The sequence below is a fragment of the Hippopotamus amphibius genome, chromosome 13 (assembly GCF_030028045.1).
Source record: "Hippopotamus amphibius kiboko isolate mHipAmp2 chromosome 13, mHipAmp2.hap2, whole genome shotgun sequence".
NCBI lineage: Eukaryota > Metazoa > Chordata > Mammalia > Artiodactyla > Hippopotamidae > Hippopotamus > Hippopotamus amphibius.
In genome coordinates this window covers 72,026,858-72,046,342 of record NC_080198.1, presented here as the reverse complement: position 1 = coordinate 72,046,342, position 19,485 = coordinate 72,026,858, and the positions used below count along the sequence as shown (strand labels likewise).

General features: G+C 37.8%; 1 protein-coding gene across 5 annotated transcripts in view; it reads right to left on the bottom strand.

The window, feature by feature from the left end:
* The window catches only part of LOC130835244 (cGMP-specific 3',5'-cyclic phosphodiesterase-like), a 39,861-nt gene extending 35,466 nt beyond the window's left edge, over nucleotides 1-4,395 (bottom strand). For all 5 annotated transcript variants that reach the window (XM_057706677.1, XM_057706678.1, XM_057706680.1 and 2 more), the window contains exon 1: nucleotides 3,752-4,395. In XM_057706677.1, the coding sequence (XP_057562660.1) occupies nucleotides 3,752-4,336 (585 nt within the window). In that variant the 5' untranslated portion in view covers nucleotides 4,337-4,395. The remainder of the gene's footprint in view (nucleotides 1-3,751) is intronic.
* Nucleotides 4,396-19,485: the final 15,090 nt, after the last annotated feature.

Sequence of the window (19,485 nt, the reverse complement as noted above, 5' to 3'; positions counted from 1 at the left end):
AGACCTGTAGGATGAGAGCTGGTGAAGATTTGTTTATCTGGAGAAGGACTGAAAAGGGAGGAATAAAGTGGGGGTGGGTGAAGGCCACATGAGTGGCAATGTGACCGTTCCCTAAGACCTTCCAAGTTTCCTCCCTAGAAATCATGGTATCCATGGAGAGGCTGTCTCCAGGAAACAAGAGAAGAGTACAAGTTTTGCATTCCAGTTGACTTAGGAAAAAGGGTTGTTTAGACAATGTAAATCCTTTGACATAGGAAATCTTGGGGAGGCTTATGGCTTCCACAGGACATGGAACCAGGGGTTCAAAGCAATTTGCGATGGTTAATTTTCTGTGTCACCTTGACTAGGCGAAGGGATACCCAAGTGGCTGATAAAATGTAATTTCTAGGTGTGTCTATGAGGACGTCTCCAGAAGAGATGAACATTTGAATCAGGAGAATGAGTAAAGAAGATCTTCATCAACACAGTGGGCATCACCCAATCCCTTGAGTACCTGAACAGAACAAAAAGGGAGAGGGAGGACGAATTTGCTTTCGGAGCTAAGACATCCATCTTCTCTTGCCCTCCTGCTGTCCATCAGAGCTCTTGGAACTAAAGCTTTTGGACTCAAACCAGAGTTACACAATTGACCCCTCCCTGATTCTTAGGCCTTCAGTTGATTATACCATCAATTTATCTGGTTCTCCAGATTGTGCAGATGGTGGGCAGATTGTGGAACTTCTAGGCCTCCATATCCAAGTGAGCTAATCCCTACAATAAATCACTTATTTATCTCTGGATATCCTACTGGTTCTGTTTCTCTGAAGAACACTGACTAATACACAATTCAATCTAGATATTGGATGATATCTAGTTTTCACATATGAGGATAATGCCAACATATTTATATAGTTGTTCTGATTATTATGTGTTAATATCTTATTATTAATAAATACTGTGCCACATTCAAGAAATTTGCACGAATGATGGGGCTGATGAAGGAGGAGATGATGTGTGACTGAACACCATTGGTATTTGTGGTCTAATTGAAACTCACTGGTCTAAATTGTGGACCTTGTCTTCTATTTTAAACATATGAATGTGTTATTTTATTAACAACAAAATAGTTGAATCCCTAAATTTATATCATTCTGTTGCAAAGTTTTAAAAAGCAAATCAAAAGTTGACCATTTCTTACAATTAATCTATCTAGCAGACTATTTTTTTACTCTTAGCTTCAATCTGAGCACTACTTTGTTTCACGGCCACTTCTTGGTTTTCTACTGCTACATTATTAATTTTTAAGTGTTCTGTGGTCTCATAAGCTGAAGAAATGTGTCATTTTCACAGACACGTATTTAAAGAAGTAGGACTCAGAAAACAAAGAACGTACTTTCATATTCTGACGATTTTCATAAACGGCTATGAGACAGTATTTTGACTATTCAAATTATGAGTGGGCTAAGTGATGAATTACCCACTAGCCAACTGATTTCCACTGTTAATACCAATGTAAATTATGGCCCAGATCAATCCCACAACTTCTAATGAAATTCCTGGGATGGGAATAACTTCTGCAAGGCCTCTATAAACACAGATCAAGGGTGTCAAGGGTGAAGCAGCAACATGAGAAATCCACAGACTAAGAGGCTTCAGTCTGGGGTCACTGCAAATCAAGGACACTGAGCCTATTTTAGATGGCAGTACAAGAATTAAATCATTACTAACTGCAAAACAAAGATTACACCATCAAAACTCTAAAGATGGTAAATAGGTTAAATAACGTGCATATAAGTGAAGAAATTCTCAGGGCTGGAGAAATTTAGGACCATGCAAACAGATGAAGGCTTTCCCCGCAAAGCTGTAGTATATTTATGGTCCTACTGTACTTGGGACTATAGTGCCATTGAAAAGCGGAAACCCAGCTGTCACCTAAGACAGGAAGGGAATTCTGCAAATTTGGCAGCGATCCTTCAGCTGTGTCCTTAATACCCCTCTTGGAGTCTGCTATGCTGTGACATTACTTACAGAGCTCAAAGAGGTCATGGAGATAGCTCCGTGAAGAATCAAAATTGAAAAGACTGCTGGTATAGAGTGGATTCTGAAAGCTATCTCAGGATTTAGCCAATCTGAACTATCACATCTTCCCCCAGATACCTGCCCTCAGGATTTCTCACCAGTTACTATTACTTATTCACCCAACTTCAAAACCTGAGTCTTCTCCAACTCCTCTTTTCTCCTCACTTCCACCTCCTGTTAGCTGCCAAGTCTAGCAGATTCAGCTTCTTCATCTTTAATCCATTCCCTCCTTTTGGTCTCAAAGGCCAGTGCTCTGGTTCAGGTGCTTACTCCCTCAGACTATTTAACCTGTCCTCCCAGTTTCCAGTATTTTTCCCTCTAATTCATTTTATGGCCACCATAATATTCATCTTTCTAAAGCACAGTCTGAATCATGCCAGTCCCCCTTTCAAACCATCTTTAATTAGTCCTCATGGCTCTGAATCAAATGAATACTCCTCAGCTTGGCATTTAAGACCCCAGTAATCTCCAGTAGCTCCTCAACGTCTATACTATCACCCACACATTTCCTTACAAGCACCCCATGGTCCAACTTCCTGTTTCTTCCTCAAACTTCTTTTTGCAACTGGATCTCAATATGCACACGACTCAATCTACTGAAATCTTATCCATCTTCCAGGGTCCATATCAATCATTGCTTCCTCAAAGAAACCTCTCTCCATCTCCCCAATTATATGTGATCTCCTGCTTCCCTGAACCTAACATATTTTCCCTGGATCAATTATGACCTGCTATCTAGTCTACTTATTTATCTCATCTACTATAATTTTCTCCCAATCAATATTTATTAACACTTGTGTATGTTCCAGGCACTGTATTAGGCATCAGGAGTACAGGAGTGAATAAAACATCTATGACCCCTCAAATGACACAGAGGAGCCTCAAGCTGGTATTATTATGGAATCTTCAAAGTGTACCACATGATAAGTAACTAGCATAATTGTTCTATCATGATGCCAGAACATAATTCATAAACATACTAAGTGTCATTCAATTAAGATGATTTGTTTAAAAACTCTAATTCAATTAATAAAAGAATCATTTTAAATGGGAAATTTGAAAAATCATACAGTGTAAACTTTAAGTCCATAATAAAGATCTGTTCATAATGGAAGCAAAAGTGGAAGAAATATCAAATCTTTCCATTGAAATATTGTAGGGCAAAAATGTCCATTTTCTAGAGCTATCCACACATTTATTTGTTTAATGAAATGGAAGAGTGGAAAGTAAGAAACTCAGACTTTGGTGTCAAAGGGACTTCAAATGAATGAATATGATGAATTGAATGAATGAATTTAAAAAGACTATGGGTTTGGTTTTCTGACACTTTTTGGACCTATCATTTTAGAATCTTAGTAAAGTCCCCAGAAGTTCATGTGGAGATAACATAGATAGGGGATATGTATAGTGATCAGGTAAAAAGATGAAAGAATACAACTGTGAGATGAGCTATGTTAAATTATCATTAAGCAGGAAAACAAGACAATATTTCCCTCAGGCCTCTATCCTTGATTCAGCCCCCAGTGAAGAAACTCTGGCATTTAAAAGATGGGGAGGTCCTTACCATACAGTCCCATTTTTAACAAGTATGCACATTTTTACATCTCAGTTTCAAATATCCCCACAATTCACAGTAGTTGTCCAAGGCCCCACCCACGCTCCACCTCCCACCCCGCCTCTGTTTCTTATTTACCTCATATGCATCTTTGATGTTCAAGGGCTCACCAAGAGCAGCCACATGTCCCACGATGCCTTTGTTCCACTCTAAGCGGATACAGTTATTTGAAGCTTCTTCCAGTGTTGAACCTTCTGCAACATCAAAGAGGCGGCTGATAAGAAACTTGTCATTGGAGCTGTCCTCACAGACAAGGAACAGGGAATAGCGGTCAGCGGAGATGAGTCCATGGATGTGCAAGAAAATTCTGTGACATAAGGCTGTGACATCCAAGTGACTAGAAATATCTTTCACTAATTCCAAGAGTCTTGAGCACTGGTCCCCTTCATCATTATCAAACCTTGGGGGGGTTAGAGGCATCTGTTCCTTCTTTTCTGAGTCAGAGAGGAAGCTCACAGTTCCCTCAGAATCCTTGACGATGATGGGTCTAAGAGGCCGATCAAATTCGGAGGCGGAGATTTTCCTGGTTGGTGTTCCAGGGACGCTGCTCTCTGCACGGGGACTCTGCTGCGAGGGGCAAGAGCAAGCTTCCGTGTGGCCTCTGACGCCTTCCTTGCACACAGGGATGGTGTGAACTCTCTCAGCAAACCATGCATTGACCATTTCTCTGCAGAAAAGAACATGTAGACACAGTAAATGTTGGAGGAATACCCCTTCTTAAATATTGCTACCCCCGAAAGCTTCTAAAAGTCCGCTCATGGTAAACTGATGTGGTAATGATTGATTTGTCATAGAAAATAAAAACAAGATGGTTTATTTAAGACAGTTTTATTTTGAAAAACTCTAGAGGACAATTGCTTCAGTGAACATTTTAATAAAGCCTAACTCCTATAACGTGTATTTTCAGATATCTGATTTATAACACATTGTCAAGTCTGCTCCTCTCAAATCAGTTTGTGTTAAAGTAAAAGACACTAAATTTGACAAGAGTCTTAGGAAAATATAAATATGGAAATTTATCTGCTATTTAAAACATACAACTTTTTCTGAAGTTAAATATTTAAAAATTTTTAAAAATTTATATAAAATTGGCTAGCTAATATGCTTAATTGTAGATAGTTGTTTTAATCTATATCGCTACATATAGATTAGATTTAGAAAGGGAAATGGAAAATATAAACCACTTGATCCGGTATGTGGTAGAAAGATTATAGATTTCCATTAAAATCATCCTAATAAGATTTGTTCAATTAATGGTAAAGATGATCTCTTCTTCTAGATTATCTGCTCCTTGTATAAAGGAGAAAACAAAAAAGGTAGGTAATAACATATAGAAAATTCAGTCCAAGAAAACTTAAGTTATTTATGTTATTAATGTGCCATCCCATGAAAAGAACCCATTTGGGCTAAAGCCTTCACAGTGGGTGATTTTTTAAAACAAATATGCCAGAGATCATACACATCCAAATGATTGTTGTTCAGGTCAAACAATTCCTCTTGGGAAGCTGCATTCTCATGCCAACTGATGGTGCCATTACTTTAGACATTTTTGGAACTCTTCTTTTGAAACTAACTTCTAAAAATTTTCAAGAGCCACATAAGAATATTAGTTTTTAAATTAATTTTTTTTGGAGTACAGTTGATTTACAATGTTGTGTGAGTTTCCGCTGTACAGCAAAGTGAATCAGTTATACATATATCCACTCTGTTTTTGATTCTTTTCCCATGTAAGCCATTACAGAGTATTGAGTAGAAAGAATATTTGTTTTATCTTAAAGTTAGATCTTGTTTTTCACTAAGCCTTCCTCTCAAAACAAGCAAGTAAAACCACAAAAACCTAGAGTAAAAGCTAACTTAATGTATATCTTATGCATTAGACTTGACTTTTTCTGAAACTCAAATTCACTTTCAAGAGACAGAAACTTGCTACCACTGAGGATACTTAAAAGAACTGCCCTATAAAAGCAATGCAATCTCCACTTGACAATGACTTACTGATTATTTTTACCAAGGAGCCAGGATAAAAAAGTTTGACAGTGTATCATTTTGGAGAGTGCAGGGAAACAGGCACTCTCTAATCCTTCTGAATGCAATAGAAATTGTTAACACCTCTTCAGAGGGCAAGTAGGCAATAGCTAACAAGTTTTAAAATGCATTTATCCTTTGTTCCACAGATTTTACGCATGTGGGAAAAGAAGTACCAGGGTATTTATTTACTGTGGTACTTTTTGTTATAGCGAAGATAAGAAGCAACCTAATACCACAAACAGAAGCCTGGCAAAAACACATCATGGCGGACTTCCTAGGTGGCGCAGTGGTTAAGAATCCACCTGACAATGCAGAGGTCACGGGTTCGATCCCAGCTCCAGGAATATCCCACATGCCACGGAGCAACTAAGCCCGCGTGCCAAAAAAAAAAAAAAAAAAAAAAAAACACATCATGGCACATTTATAAAGGGAACACTAGGCAGACATTTAAAAATGGTCATAGGTACTGATGTGAATAGTTATCACAATTTATTAAGTGAAAAAAGAAGATCCAGAAGGGAGAAAGAAGAGTTAGCCTTTTTTCTGAGTCTCTACTAAGTCTTTCACTTATAGAATGTTCCCTTAATTATTTTATTTTGAACAGCAACTATTGTTTGGTAAATACTGTACTACCCTGAAATGACACCAGTCTAGAATGAAATGGGTCAAAAAAAAGATAACACAGATATGATCAGGATTACCCCATAATTCCAAGTGTTAGATACAGGTATAAATTTTAAAGTTCTCTTTAAAAAGCAATGTAGGGACCTCCCCCGTGGTCCAGCGGTTAAGACTGCATGCCCTCAAGTGCAGGGGGCACAGGTTTGATCCCTGATTGGGGAACTAAGATCCTGCATGTGACGCAGCATGGGCCAAAATAGTAATAATAATAATAATAATAATAATAATAATAATTAGTTTTTAAAAAAGCAATGTAGGGCTTCCTGGTGGTGCAGTGGTTAAGAATCCGCCCGCCATTGCACAGGGAAAGAAACCATAAACAGGACTAGAAGACAACCCTCAGAATGGGAGAAAATATTTGCCAATGAAGCAACGGACAAAGGATTAATCTTCAAAATATACAAGCAGCTCATGCAGCTTAATACCAAAAAAGCAAATAACCCAATCCACAAATGGGCAGAAGACCTAAATAGATATTTCTCCAAAGAAGACCTGCAGATGGCCAACAAACACATGAAAAGATGCTCAACATCACTACTCATTAGAGAAATGCAAGTCAAAGCCACAATGAGGTATCACCTCACACCAATCAGAATGGCCATCATCAAAACAACTAAAAACAATAAATGCTGGAGAGGGTGTGGAGAAAAGGGAACTCTCCTGCACTGCTGGTGGGAATGTAAGTTGGGGTACAGCCACTATGGAAAACAGTTTGGAGGTTCCTTAAAAAACTAAAAATGGAACTAACATATGACCCAGCAATTCCAATACTAGGCATATACCCAAAGCAAACCATAATCCCAAAAGAAACATGTACCATAATGTTCATTGCAGCACTGCTTACAACAGCCAGGACGTGGAAGCAACCTAAATGCCCATCAACAGATGAATAAAGAAGTTGTGGCACATATATACAATGGAATATTACTCAGCCATAAAAAAGAATGAAATTGAGTCATTTGTAATGAGGTGGATAGACCCAGAGTCGGTCATGCAGAGCGAAGTAAGCCAGAAAGAGAAAAACAAATACTGTATGCTAACTCATACATATGGAATCTAAAAAAAAAAAACAAAGGTACTGATGAACCCAGTGACAGGGCAAGAATAAAGATGCAGATGTAGAGAATGGACTTGAGCACACAGGGTTGGGGGAGGGGGAAGGAATGGGGAAGCTGAGACGAAGTGAGAGAGTAGCTTTGACATATATACACAACCAAATGTAAAATATATAGCTCATGAGAAGTTCCTGCATAACGTAAGGAGACAAACTCGATGATGGGTGATGACTTAGAGGGCCGGGATAGGGAGGGTTGGAGGGAGTCACGGGAGGGTGGGGATATGTGTATAAATACAGCTGATTCATTTTGGTGTACCTTAAAAATTGGCACAGCACTGTAAAGCAATTATATTCCGAAAAAGAGCTTAAATTTAAAAAAATGACACAAAGATAACTAAAAAATTAAAAAAAAAAGAAAAAAAAGAATCCGCCTGCTAGTGCAGGGAACACAGATGGGTTCAATTCCTGGTCTGGGAAGATCCCACATGCCATGGAGCAACTAAGCCTGTGCACCACAACTACTGAAGCCCATGCACCTAGAGCCCATGCTCTGCCACAAGAGAAGCCACTGTACTGAAAAGCCCATGCACCACAACGAAGAGTAGCCTCTGCTTTCCGCAACTAGAGAAAGCCCGCACGTAGCAATGAAGACCTAACGCAGCCAATAAATAAATAAATAAATAAATAAATAAATAAAATTATTTTTAGAAAAGCAATGTAGTAAGTATACTGTACAGATCCCCGGTGTATACCTACAGCACAGAATCTTTTAAAATATAATTGCCTAATGTTTTATAAATTCATGACAAGGCTTGGGACAAAATTTCCAGCGATGAGAACATACGCTGATAATAAAATAATGCTGTATCTCAAAAACTTTGACAGAAATGAGGGGGACATACTTTGGGAAATGCTTGCATTACCTCCAGAATCACAGCAGTAGTGCCAAAGACACTGATGTCAGACATGTATGTGAAAAATGCACAGGAAGCATTTGAATAAGCTGTTTCATAAAATGTAAGACAGAAAAAAGCAATACATTTAACTTAACATCTCATGTGATTTAAAAGTGTGTACATGTAACACATTCTCAAATGCATACAAAAATAGGCATTTTAACTATTTCAGCTACAAACCTGAAACACAGCCTCAACTTATTTCTTATCCTCTCATTGAAAAATGGTGATCAACTTTTAAATTTTTTAATCAAACCACCTACTTGACAACTCCATCTGAACATCTAAACAGACACCTTAAAATTGTGAAATCAGAATTCCTAATGGCCCATCCTTCGTCTTGCTTCAACCTCACTCCTTAACAGTTTTCTTCATATTAATAAGTAGCACCATGATCTCCCTAGCTACTCAACCAAACATCTAGGAGTTACTCTGAATTTCTGTTTCTTTCAACTCACACGTCCAATCCAGCAGCCAAGTCTTGTCTACGTGACTTTCAAAACCCTATATTCTAGTCTGTTCATTTCTATCTCCTGTACTACCTCCCTGATCCAAGCCCACCACCTCTCACCTGGGACTGTGGCCACAGCCCCTTAACTGGTCTCTCTGATATTATACTAGCCTCCCTTCAATCCATTCTCCACACAGCAGCCAGAGTCATCTTTGAACAAAGAAAACCTTAACATCTTAACTACCCTACTTGGCTTCTCACTGAATTGAGACTCAAACTCAAACTCTTTCTATCCCCTACCATAGCCCCTCTCGCCCATGCCGGCCCCTTGATACTCCTCATCACATCAAACTCTAACTGCCCCCAGTCTGGACCACTCTACTCACCTGCACCCGGCTGATCGCAGCTCCTCAGCCCCTGCGCAGACAGGTCTTCCCTGATCACTCCACCTCAAGTGGCCTCGACACACTATGTTCTCCCCCCACGCTATCTGAATTCTTACTATCCTCTATTTTTCTTGTTTATCAATCTGTTGGTTTATTGTCTGCCTCCTCCGAGGAGATGTAAATGTCATACTTGTCTGTCTGTCTTGTTCACGGCTGCATGTCTGTACTTAGAAAATGCCTTGCACATACTAAGTCCTTGATAACTATTTGTGTGAATGAATAAATAAATGAAGCCTCCTAAATTAACTGCATTAAAAGGGACAATAGTCCTTTGAAAATCTGAATGCTGGTATATTTGTTACAGAAAATCAACATTGTGTTTTAGCTATTAATGTTCATCTTCCTTTGGATGTGAGTCTCATAACTGACCATGGCTAATTTACCCTATAGGATATCCTATAGGGCCTAATATATGTCTTAAACTAAGCCAGTGTCCAAAAATTCTTTGTTAGGTGTTTTGTATTATATTTAATTGTGTCACAAGTGTTTTACTTTTAGATATTTTCTTGGAGAGATGAACTCAGTATTAAATGACACAGGAAAAATAGATCTGGTATATTCAGTGACTCAATCAACAATTTTTATTAACTACCAGTCATGGAGGGAAGGGTTTTCTCACGACCACATTATTGATCATCCGAGTCCCTGTAGATATGTCCCTGCGTAGGAAAACATATGTTATCATAACATCAAAACAATCACTTATAAACCAAGCATAAATGAAATTAAATCCTCTCTCACACCTCTCTCTCTTTAGGCATCCCTTGAGGTTTTGCAGTGCATGACCTATGTGGCTGTATGAAGTGGGCCTTCCTTCCTAAGACTAATATCTATCATCTCCTGTTGATTGTTTTTTAATACTTTAATCTCTGCAAATACAAATCACCTGGAGACTGAAATTTTACACTCTTATGTAAGATATAGAATTTCTAGAAGGAAACCAAGGTGATATTGGAGAACTATTCTAATATTACATAAAGCCACTGATAATTAAGGGTTAAGTCCAATTAAAAAACAGCTAACAACTGGAAAAAATCAACAAGGATCATGATATAACAAACACGTGAAAAGAGAATTCTATTCAAAGAACTGCATTCTAGATTAAGAAAGGCTGCTGGAAAAACGTCAAATATTAATTTTAAAAAACTATATTTGAGGAAAAAAGACTCTCTTTAGGATCCTGCTGCGAATGCCAAATAAGAAGTAAAGATACTTGTGTTTACGATACAGCCTTGCCAGAAAATTGTTTATTTTAATAGCTTGGAGTTTTCATTATAATCTAAATCTTCTTAAATCTAAAATAAGGTAAATTTACTCTTATAACCCACGGTTCCATTTTTCAAGATAAAGTTCCAATCAAAGCCTTTTCACTGATATTTTTCCGTTTTAATTGGATTCACTTTTGTGTCCTTTTTTTTCTAGAATAAATTATTCTCATGAAGGTCCTTGAGTGTGTCAGGCACTAGGGATACAGGAGTGAGCAAGCCCAGACCTCTCCTCCCCAAACTGAAGCTTATATTGTGTCCAGCAGCGAATTTACACACACACTGAATTTGCTGTCATATGAAGTTATATGTAACTGCATGTGAATGAAAAAAGATGGAAAGATGAACATGTCAGATATGAGGGTAATATACCAGATGGGATTCAAGAAACCTGGCTGGTAGCTCTGATGGGGCAAATCACTTCTTTGGCCTGAGATAGGATCTCTGTTTTCCCTTCTTTCTCTTCCTTGAGTCTCTGAGATTTTGAAAAGTATTTACATTAGTGATATTGGAAGGGAAAAAAAAGCACCATTTTATTTAAACCTCGTGAAGCAGGCATGCACAATCCCAGTTTCTAAATTATGAAGCTAAGTTAAATGGCTGAACCAAACACATTCTGCAAGCTGGTAACAAAACCTGGAATCAAATCTGGGTCTCCTAATCCAAGTCTTACGGCCTACAAGAACCTAAAAGTTCCCAGAACATCAATGTTTGTCACGAAGACACTTCATAATGTCTAGCTGCATCTGAAAGAGTCAAAGATCAAATTTAAACACACAAGGCATAGAGAAAATAAAATCACCTATAATACACATCCTCTAACTAAATTCTTTCCATCCAGATCATAAAAGGACAGCACACTTAACCACTGAGGTAAAAACACTGCCTCAAGGGATTCAGAGAACCAAGATTCTTAAGGATAGTGTCCTGAAAAAAAATCTGACTGAATCCCATGCCTATGTTTCTCTGAAAGCATAAAATGTTTTACAAACCGAAAATGATTCACTGAAAAGAATATATAATAAATGTGTTCAAGAGAAGAATAATTCTCAGGGCTGCTAGATTTAGCAAATAAAAATCCTGGATATCCAGTTAAAACTCAGTTTCAGGTAAACAATGAATAATTTTTTAATATCAGCAGTATCTAAAATTCAAATTTTACTGGGTGTCCTATATTTTAGCTGGCCACACTAGTCACTCGATATTCTATTTTTCCCAAGTGAAACTGTTGGCAGGTAGACAACAAAGAAAAAAGCAGGTTCTATGCAGCATGCTAATGAGCTCCAGGCTATCAAATCACTAATACTAATTTTATCATTGAAAGAGCACAAAGGATCCTGTGTAAGATAACTGAACCTTTTGAAAGCTCTTGGATTAATAATTTGTGGCATAAAAGTCTTCCTTAAATCAAGCTTTTTCATTTTACTGTCCAAACTATACCATATATTTAATAGAGAAAAAACAAACTGCAATCTACTTATAAAAGGGAGGCTGACTAAGTGCTAAAAACTCTTGGGACTTACAACCACACCCCGAGAAGCTGTGTTTTTCAGCCATAAATCCTAAATTCCAATCTGTATCTTAGCTTTTGCTACCAATGGGATTTGTGACCAGTGGCAAACAATTTTCTTCTTCTGAGTTTCGATTTCATCCTCTGTATAATAGGGGAAATACTGCCTATTCTAACTTCTTCATGAAGCACAAGGTGCTGACTTTCTTCAGCAGAGTATGAAGCCAAGAATACCAAACTGGCCATCAGGAGAGAACTCTAGTTCCAACTATAAGAATACACAGATGTGAGGCTGAACCAATCACAACTTCTCTGGAGTTCATTTTCTCCAGAGTACAAGTTCTTCATTGTACACACGGTCAGCCATATGAACAGGTCATGAAGCCTGCTTACATGATGAACGGGCCAGTAGGTGATGAGGATTAGGTTGGTCAACTCTTGTCATCTCCTTTTGCCCCTCAGCTTCCTCATTTTTAAACAGGCAAAAGACGTCTTCCTCCTTCACTCACCGCACAGGGTTGGTGTGCGAGTCAAGTTAGAAAACGCACATGGAAGCATTTCAAAATCTCTTCCATATATTGAAGATGTTGCTATCTCCTAGACCCTTAGGATTCATTCCAGTGGAGACGTAGGGCTGGGGTAAGGAGCCATGGCTGTTCACTCCCTCCTAAAGTCCAGCCAAGAGAATCAGGAAAGTGAGGGAGAAAAAGGTTGTATTCCTGGTGGTACAGGCCCACAGGCTGAGTGGGCCTAAGAGGGTTTGGAAACAGGCTGACTACCTGCACCCTGAGCATCCAGAGTACTTGTCCAAAGCAGATACTGCAGATTGTCACTCATTATAGAATCCCACTGAGTTCTCCCTCTAAAAAGAAGAGTTACATCATAACTCTACATAAGTTACATCCTCGCCATTTGAACGAAAAGAACAAAATGGATGCACATTCCACAAAGGTATTCCACCCTCTCCTACAAGCACTGATAACTTAGTGACTCTGCTTTCAGGTATCAGCAAGTCCTTGCTAACTGCCCTGCAATCGAAAGCAGAACAGACCTCTTGAAGTCTTTGAGTTGATTTAACTTTTACAAGGCTGTTAATGAAAGACAACAGGCCCTGGTTAATGAAGGACAACAGGCCCGGGACCCTTGAAAAAAACCCACAGCCAAGGGAAATGCAATAAAAATTAACGCCAAGAATTTATAATCGATGGCAAGATCCCGATGTTTAACACCCCATCTAAGTCATTCCTTCTCTCCTCACCGAAATCTGTTTTATTATTCTCCAGTCAGTTATTTCCTTCCACATTTTATTACACACAAAATTTCTCACCTCATAAATGAGTTGCATTATACACCTTTTTAAAATGGGTAAATTCGACGTAGTTTTGTTTTTAAACTTCTACAATATGTCTTAAAATAACTGGAGAAACCCTGGAGGGTGCCAAAATCAATGTTGGGAGTTACTTCACTCAGGTAACATGAATGTGAATACCATCTGTGCTTTCAAACGTACAGGTACCAGAGATGCTGCTCAGGGCTCACGAAGGGATCCTTTCCCTTCCTGAGCAAGTAAAGAACCCAAAAGATTGAAATTAATTAGATAGCTGGAAATACAGCCACTGGAAGCTGATCAAAACGTGCCATGAGTTATCATAAATGTGACTTTGATTTTAAACCCCGAATCTCTTAAAACAATGAATCCAATCAGAAGTCTACTATCAGTATTCTACTTTACTGAAGACGCTTGCAGCTCAAGAGTCCCACCCGTGCAATGATGATTTAATACAAAAATCAGTGTCATGAGGAATAACGTTTAACATATTTGGATTTCAGGAGGCTTCTGTAAAGCCCTAACGGCACTGCATCCTTCAAGACAATGTTCATTGTGGCTGGAGCACCCTACAAAACTAAATGAGTTCATGCACTCAAAAGGCCAGGCGGCCAGGTTCTAGCAGCTGCTGCAGGAAAAGGCTGAGCTTGACATTTCCAGTGTCGGGCATTTGGGATCTTTGGTAATACACAGAGAAATGGAAAGAATAAATTCATTCGTGAATGATAAGAAAAAAGCATCGAAGAAATTCTAGGGGGTATAAAGCCTAGGAGGTGAATTGTCATTTTTTACAACGGTTTTAACAAAGAGTTATCTCATCAAAATTACACACATGGTAGAAACAAAGTGCTACATATTTCATTCCTACACATCCTGTGTGCTCATATTTTTAAAGATGAAAAGTGTATCATTCTTAAAATGATAGATTCAATTAAGTTAATGATTAAATTTAATGGTACCAAGCTAAGAATATCTTTTTGCGGGATATTTAAATAGGTTTAAGTTTTAGATATGAGCTATGCTTCATCTCATATTCTACAAAAATTTTATAAACTGATTAGTAATATCCATTGAAAAAATGGAATGTCACCAGATGATGGCACATACTCTGTTACGAATGACAACTTTCCCCCTTTTGCAATTTCTAATTTTCACTCAATATTATTACCTATCCCAGGGAGGAAAACTACAGTTTATAATTTGTGTTCTAGAAATTTCCCACTAATCTAAACAAGTCATAGCTTCTTCCAAATGCTTACTATCTAGAAGTATTAAATAGAATATGCAAAACTTACTGCATAGTGGGATGCAAATTCTCACATACCATTTCAAATACGGTTAGCAAAAGGGAGACACACACACACACACAAACACAAACACACATGCACTCTCAACTGTGTACAAAGGGGCTCCACGAAGCAATAGCTTTTACTGTGCTCACTCATCTTAAAAAGACAGAAATACCTTAAAGTACATATTCAGTATTCCAGATGCCTTGAAAGGGAAAAATAATTTAAATACTTTGTCTAGGTTTTATAGACTATTTCCTGGCATCTAGAAAAGTAAGGAAAAGAAAAATTTACAAAGCAGTGTAAAATTCTGATGTAAACATAATTCTCACGGGTTAAAAATATAATTAGATGAAATCTACTTGTAGAGCAACTAGTTTAATGTGTTTCATACTCTTGCCTAAAATAACGTATCAGAGGATAAAAATTCTTTGAAAATATACTGTACTTAGGGTATTTGTGTTCTAATACTAAAAATACAATGATAACAGTCTAGTACCCAAGTTTTCAGCCGTTCTATTTTAAAATGTCATTGGCGAGGTCCCACTTTTCATACTCTAAAATTATATATGGAAACGAAACCCACTTGGGCAAAGTCTTTAGGCACCTCATTTAGTAACGTGCTTGCACATTAAGAGGCCCTAGGAGAAACTTTAGCCTCTTCCTGAGTTAAATTCCTCACGACATTAAATCTATGAGTCTTTGCTTTGCTTCCGTTAATATTGAATATTGAACTTCAGTAGAGATTGGTGGGTAAGGGCTCTTGGTGGGACAGACTGAGGCTTCAACCCCAGAGCTGCTTCTGAGATAAGACCTCAGGTGCATTATTCACTCTCTATAAAATAGAGATAATGGCATTAACCCTCATCGCGTTCTTCAGAAAATTAAGGGAAATGATGCCTATAAAGTAATAGCATAGAGTCTAGTACACAGTGTTTAATATGTGGTCATTACTGTTTTTAAGTTAACTGAATTTTTTTTTTTCTGGCCACGCCATGCAGCCTGTGGGATCTTAGTTCCCTGACCAAGGATCGAACCCGGGCCATTGACAGTGAAAGCACTGAGTCCTAAACACTGGACCACCAGGAAATTCCCAAGTTAATCGAACATTAACTGAAATATATTTTCAAAATTTATTTTGTAAAAATAAAAATAATTTATTCATGGGTTTCTACAGAATAATGAGATGCTACCCATTTGTTTCTTTTTAAGCTCCTAGTTTAAAAGCACTAATTTCTCTATAGAAACACTTGTGCAAAAAAAAAAAAATTGTTTCAATGTTGGTATTTTCTCAAATTAGAACTGAAAAAACATAGACTCCCTAGACCAATAACTACACTTACATATGACATAATTTCCTGAATAATGCACAAAGATTAAGAGCTGAACAGTGTTGTGTTTTGTTTCTTGAGAAAAATCACTGTCTTTCTATTACTACTCAGAATTTAATTTTTAAAAATAAGTTATAGAATTTCGGTGATGAGTTTTTCAAAACATCACAGATATAATAAAACTGTTTGACAACAAATGTGATAAAATATACAACTAATTACTTATGATAAAAACCATAGCAATATTTCATAACAACCATACCTCTAAACTGGAGAATGGTTTTAAATATCAACACTTGATAAAAACAATGCTTTAACACTCTGCTACAGGAGATCTGGGGATTAAAATTGGTCCACTTTAGTTCCCACCCAAGGGGGCTTACTTGGGGGAATTCTATAGGTAGGCTGATATCTGGGTCTCAAGGATGTTACCCTTGAGTAACATTACAGAGATTTGCAGGGTGCCTCAAACAAAACAAAGGAAAAAGTTACAGGCCCTGAATGATCCACAAACACAGTGCACAATCATGTTTTTAAGTCTCCTATTAAAACATGACCCCTTTCTCTTTCTCTCCAGTGCCTTTCTCCATCACTGATGGGAATTAACCACTTAAAACCAGAATTACAAAGAGTACACTAATTTCCTGTCTAAAAAGGGATGGTTGATAACATAGGGAAATGTGATAAAATGATCTGTAGGAAAAACATAAAAATAACTCACATAAAATATAATGTTAGATATTTCTTCTGCTCTTGGATCCTAATTTTACACAGTTTTAGTTGTGTTGTTTGCATAATTGACCTAGATCCACCACTCATACTTGGAAAATACTTAAAGAAGGAAACTATTCAATCTGAGAAGCTGATATTCTGCTCTCCTGGTGAGAATCAAGAATGCTTAGAGCTGAAAGAGATTGTTAAACTCATTTATGAATTTCTCTGCTTTGATTTCTCACCCCCTCCTATCTCCCATTTTAAAGCCAAGATTAATTAACCTGGGCCAGTCACAAAGCTGGGAACACAGGCAGGAGGTCTGGACTCCCATTTCAATTCCCTTTCCAGTACCTTACACAATCCACAAAAGGTTCTGTTCCAACCATTAATAAAAACTCATCTAAAAATGAGAAGGACACAAAGTCTATTAAGTCCCTGTTCTGTTGTTCTAATTCCCACTTATCAGAATAAGGGGGTGACTCAAAGTTTGCAATTATAATTAAAGCACTGATGATTCTCAGTAAAATAAACAGTAACCTACTGAAAATCAGTCTAAAAAAGATAAGGAAATATGTATTAGTTCCTTTAAATTCCTTAAGAACACTAGAAGTAAATGCTATTATTCCCATTTTGCAGGGAAAGCAAATAAAGTACCTAAAGGTACTTTTAACAAAGCGGTAGTTCTGGGGTTGAAGCTTAAATCTATCTTATCTGGGGCCCTTAACCACCATAAATAGAAGTAAATTTTAAAGGGTTCAGAACAGTGGCTCCTAACCAAGTAGTGGTGCCAGCCTTTGGGGGTCATGTGGAAATGTGTGTCACAATAATCGGGGTGCTCCTGACATTTAGTTTCTGGGGCCCAGGGATGTTAAACATCCTGCAACACGCGGAACAGTTTCTCACAACAACAAAAAGTATCACTACGGAATGCCAAACAGCATCCCCTTTAAGAAGCAATGGTTTACTACAATGAAAAAGAATCTGAAAAAGATGAATCACTTCGCTGTAAACCTGAAACTAACACAACACTGTAAATCAACTATACTTCAATTAAAAAAAAAAAGGAAAGAAAAAAAAGCAATGGTTTGGATGAATAAAAGATTAACATACTATAACGGTATTAAATGAAATGGGCGATCTGGGACACCTCCAAGTGATTCCTCCAATAATCTCTACTCTGATGTTACAGTGAGTAGTTCCTTTGCTTCTGGCATGGTTTAGAAACAAATGCTGCCTAAAGTTATTTGATGTTCCCAAGTGTTCTCCAGCTATGAGAACATCTGAGACGCTTACTGGGACCAAATATAAATAAAATGCACAACTGCTTCATATTTTTACATTCAAATTTGACCAAGAGTTGGAAGAGACATGTTTTATAATTTTCCATGCATTCACAATCACATATATGAAAAATGTTCTTTCATGGAAAACCTGCTTACATCTGAAAGAAAACCTAATAAGCAAAATCTATACTGTAAATATGTAAACCGATTTGTTTTGCAGCTTAGATATGGGAAAGACTGGACTAGATTGGCATGTCTCAATCTAAGGTACGAGAAGCCGGGACAGTCCAAAGCAAGTATGTTTTGAAGATCTGTAGTTTTTCTATGGAAATGCTTCAGTTTTGCGTTTTCACACTAATGACAATTAAAACCTAAAAAAAAAAAAAGTAAAAGACATATACTTTAAATGATTGGGATGACCACCTTATAACCAAATACTATCCTGCAATTTTAGCAGTCAAGTTTATATTTCTGTTTACAATCACACTGCAGCCCAATGGTTCGGGGGTAAAGAGAAAAAAAAGTAGATTTAATATGCAAATATGCTTTCAAGCCAAATAAAACCCCAAAGCTGGTGTACTGTGCTATGGCACTAAAAGTTGCACGACTGTTAAGAGGGCCCCATTGGGAGAAACAATCATCAGGAGGCAACTGCAGCCAAGGCAAGCGGACCTCACCAGACCCCCACAGGGGAATCAGGGCCACAGTCACGCTTACCAGGATGATTTAATGAAGCCTGTCAATTTACATTTGGCTAGAGTTTTATCATTTAATTCATAATTAACTTATATACTTTTTTTGGTATTAGTTGTATAATTGCTATAACTAGGATTAACTTATACCTACTCTTAAGAATTCCACATTTAAGTAACATTAAAATAAGAGAAAGTCAGTACTAGGTATGGCAGATCTCTGGAACCTCTGGAGGTGCTGACATCACTTTCTTTGGGGAATTTCTCCTCCCCCACTGACGTATCACACTATGGGCGACCTGCCCCAACAAAGTAGTGAGACACCCCTATTCTTCCTGACACAATGACAGGTCCAGAGCAGGCAAGTCATGCAAGCAAGGCCAAGTAATCTTGAGATGACTGATATGGATAAGAAGGTACTTCTCAAACATCAAAAGTTTAAGACCCAGGTAAACTTGCCAAGAAGAAACTTTTCCAGTGCACAAAGAAAGCCTGCCTGAGAATAAAGCCAAAGCTGCATAGGGCCAAAGGGATGGAGGGAAGCAGGGATGGAGGGAGGGAGGGAGAGAGGGAGGGAGGGAGGGAGAGAGGGAGGGAGGGAGGGAAGGAGAGAAGGAATGAAGGAAGGAAGATTGATTAGACAGATATACAGACAAAAAGAATGTTGACAAGATTATTTCATCAGGTGAATTTCACACCCAAACCAAACTCCAGGAATGTCAATTGTCAGTTAATTTTGTATGAGTTTAAGATGCGATTCTGTCACTTGTGACCAAAAGCTT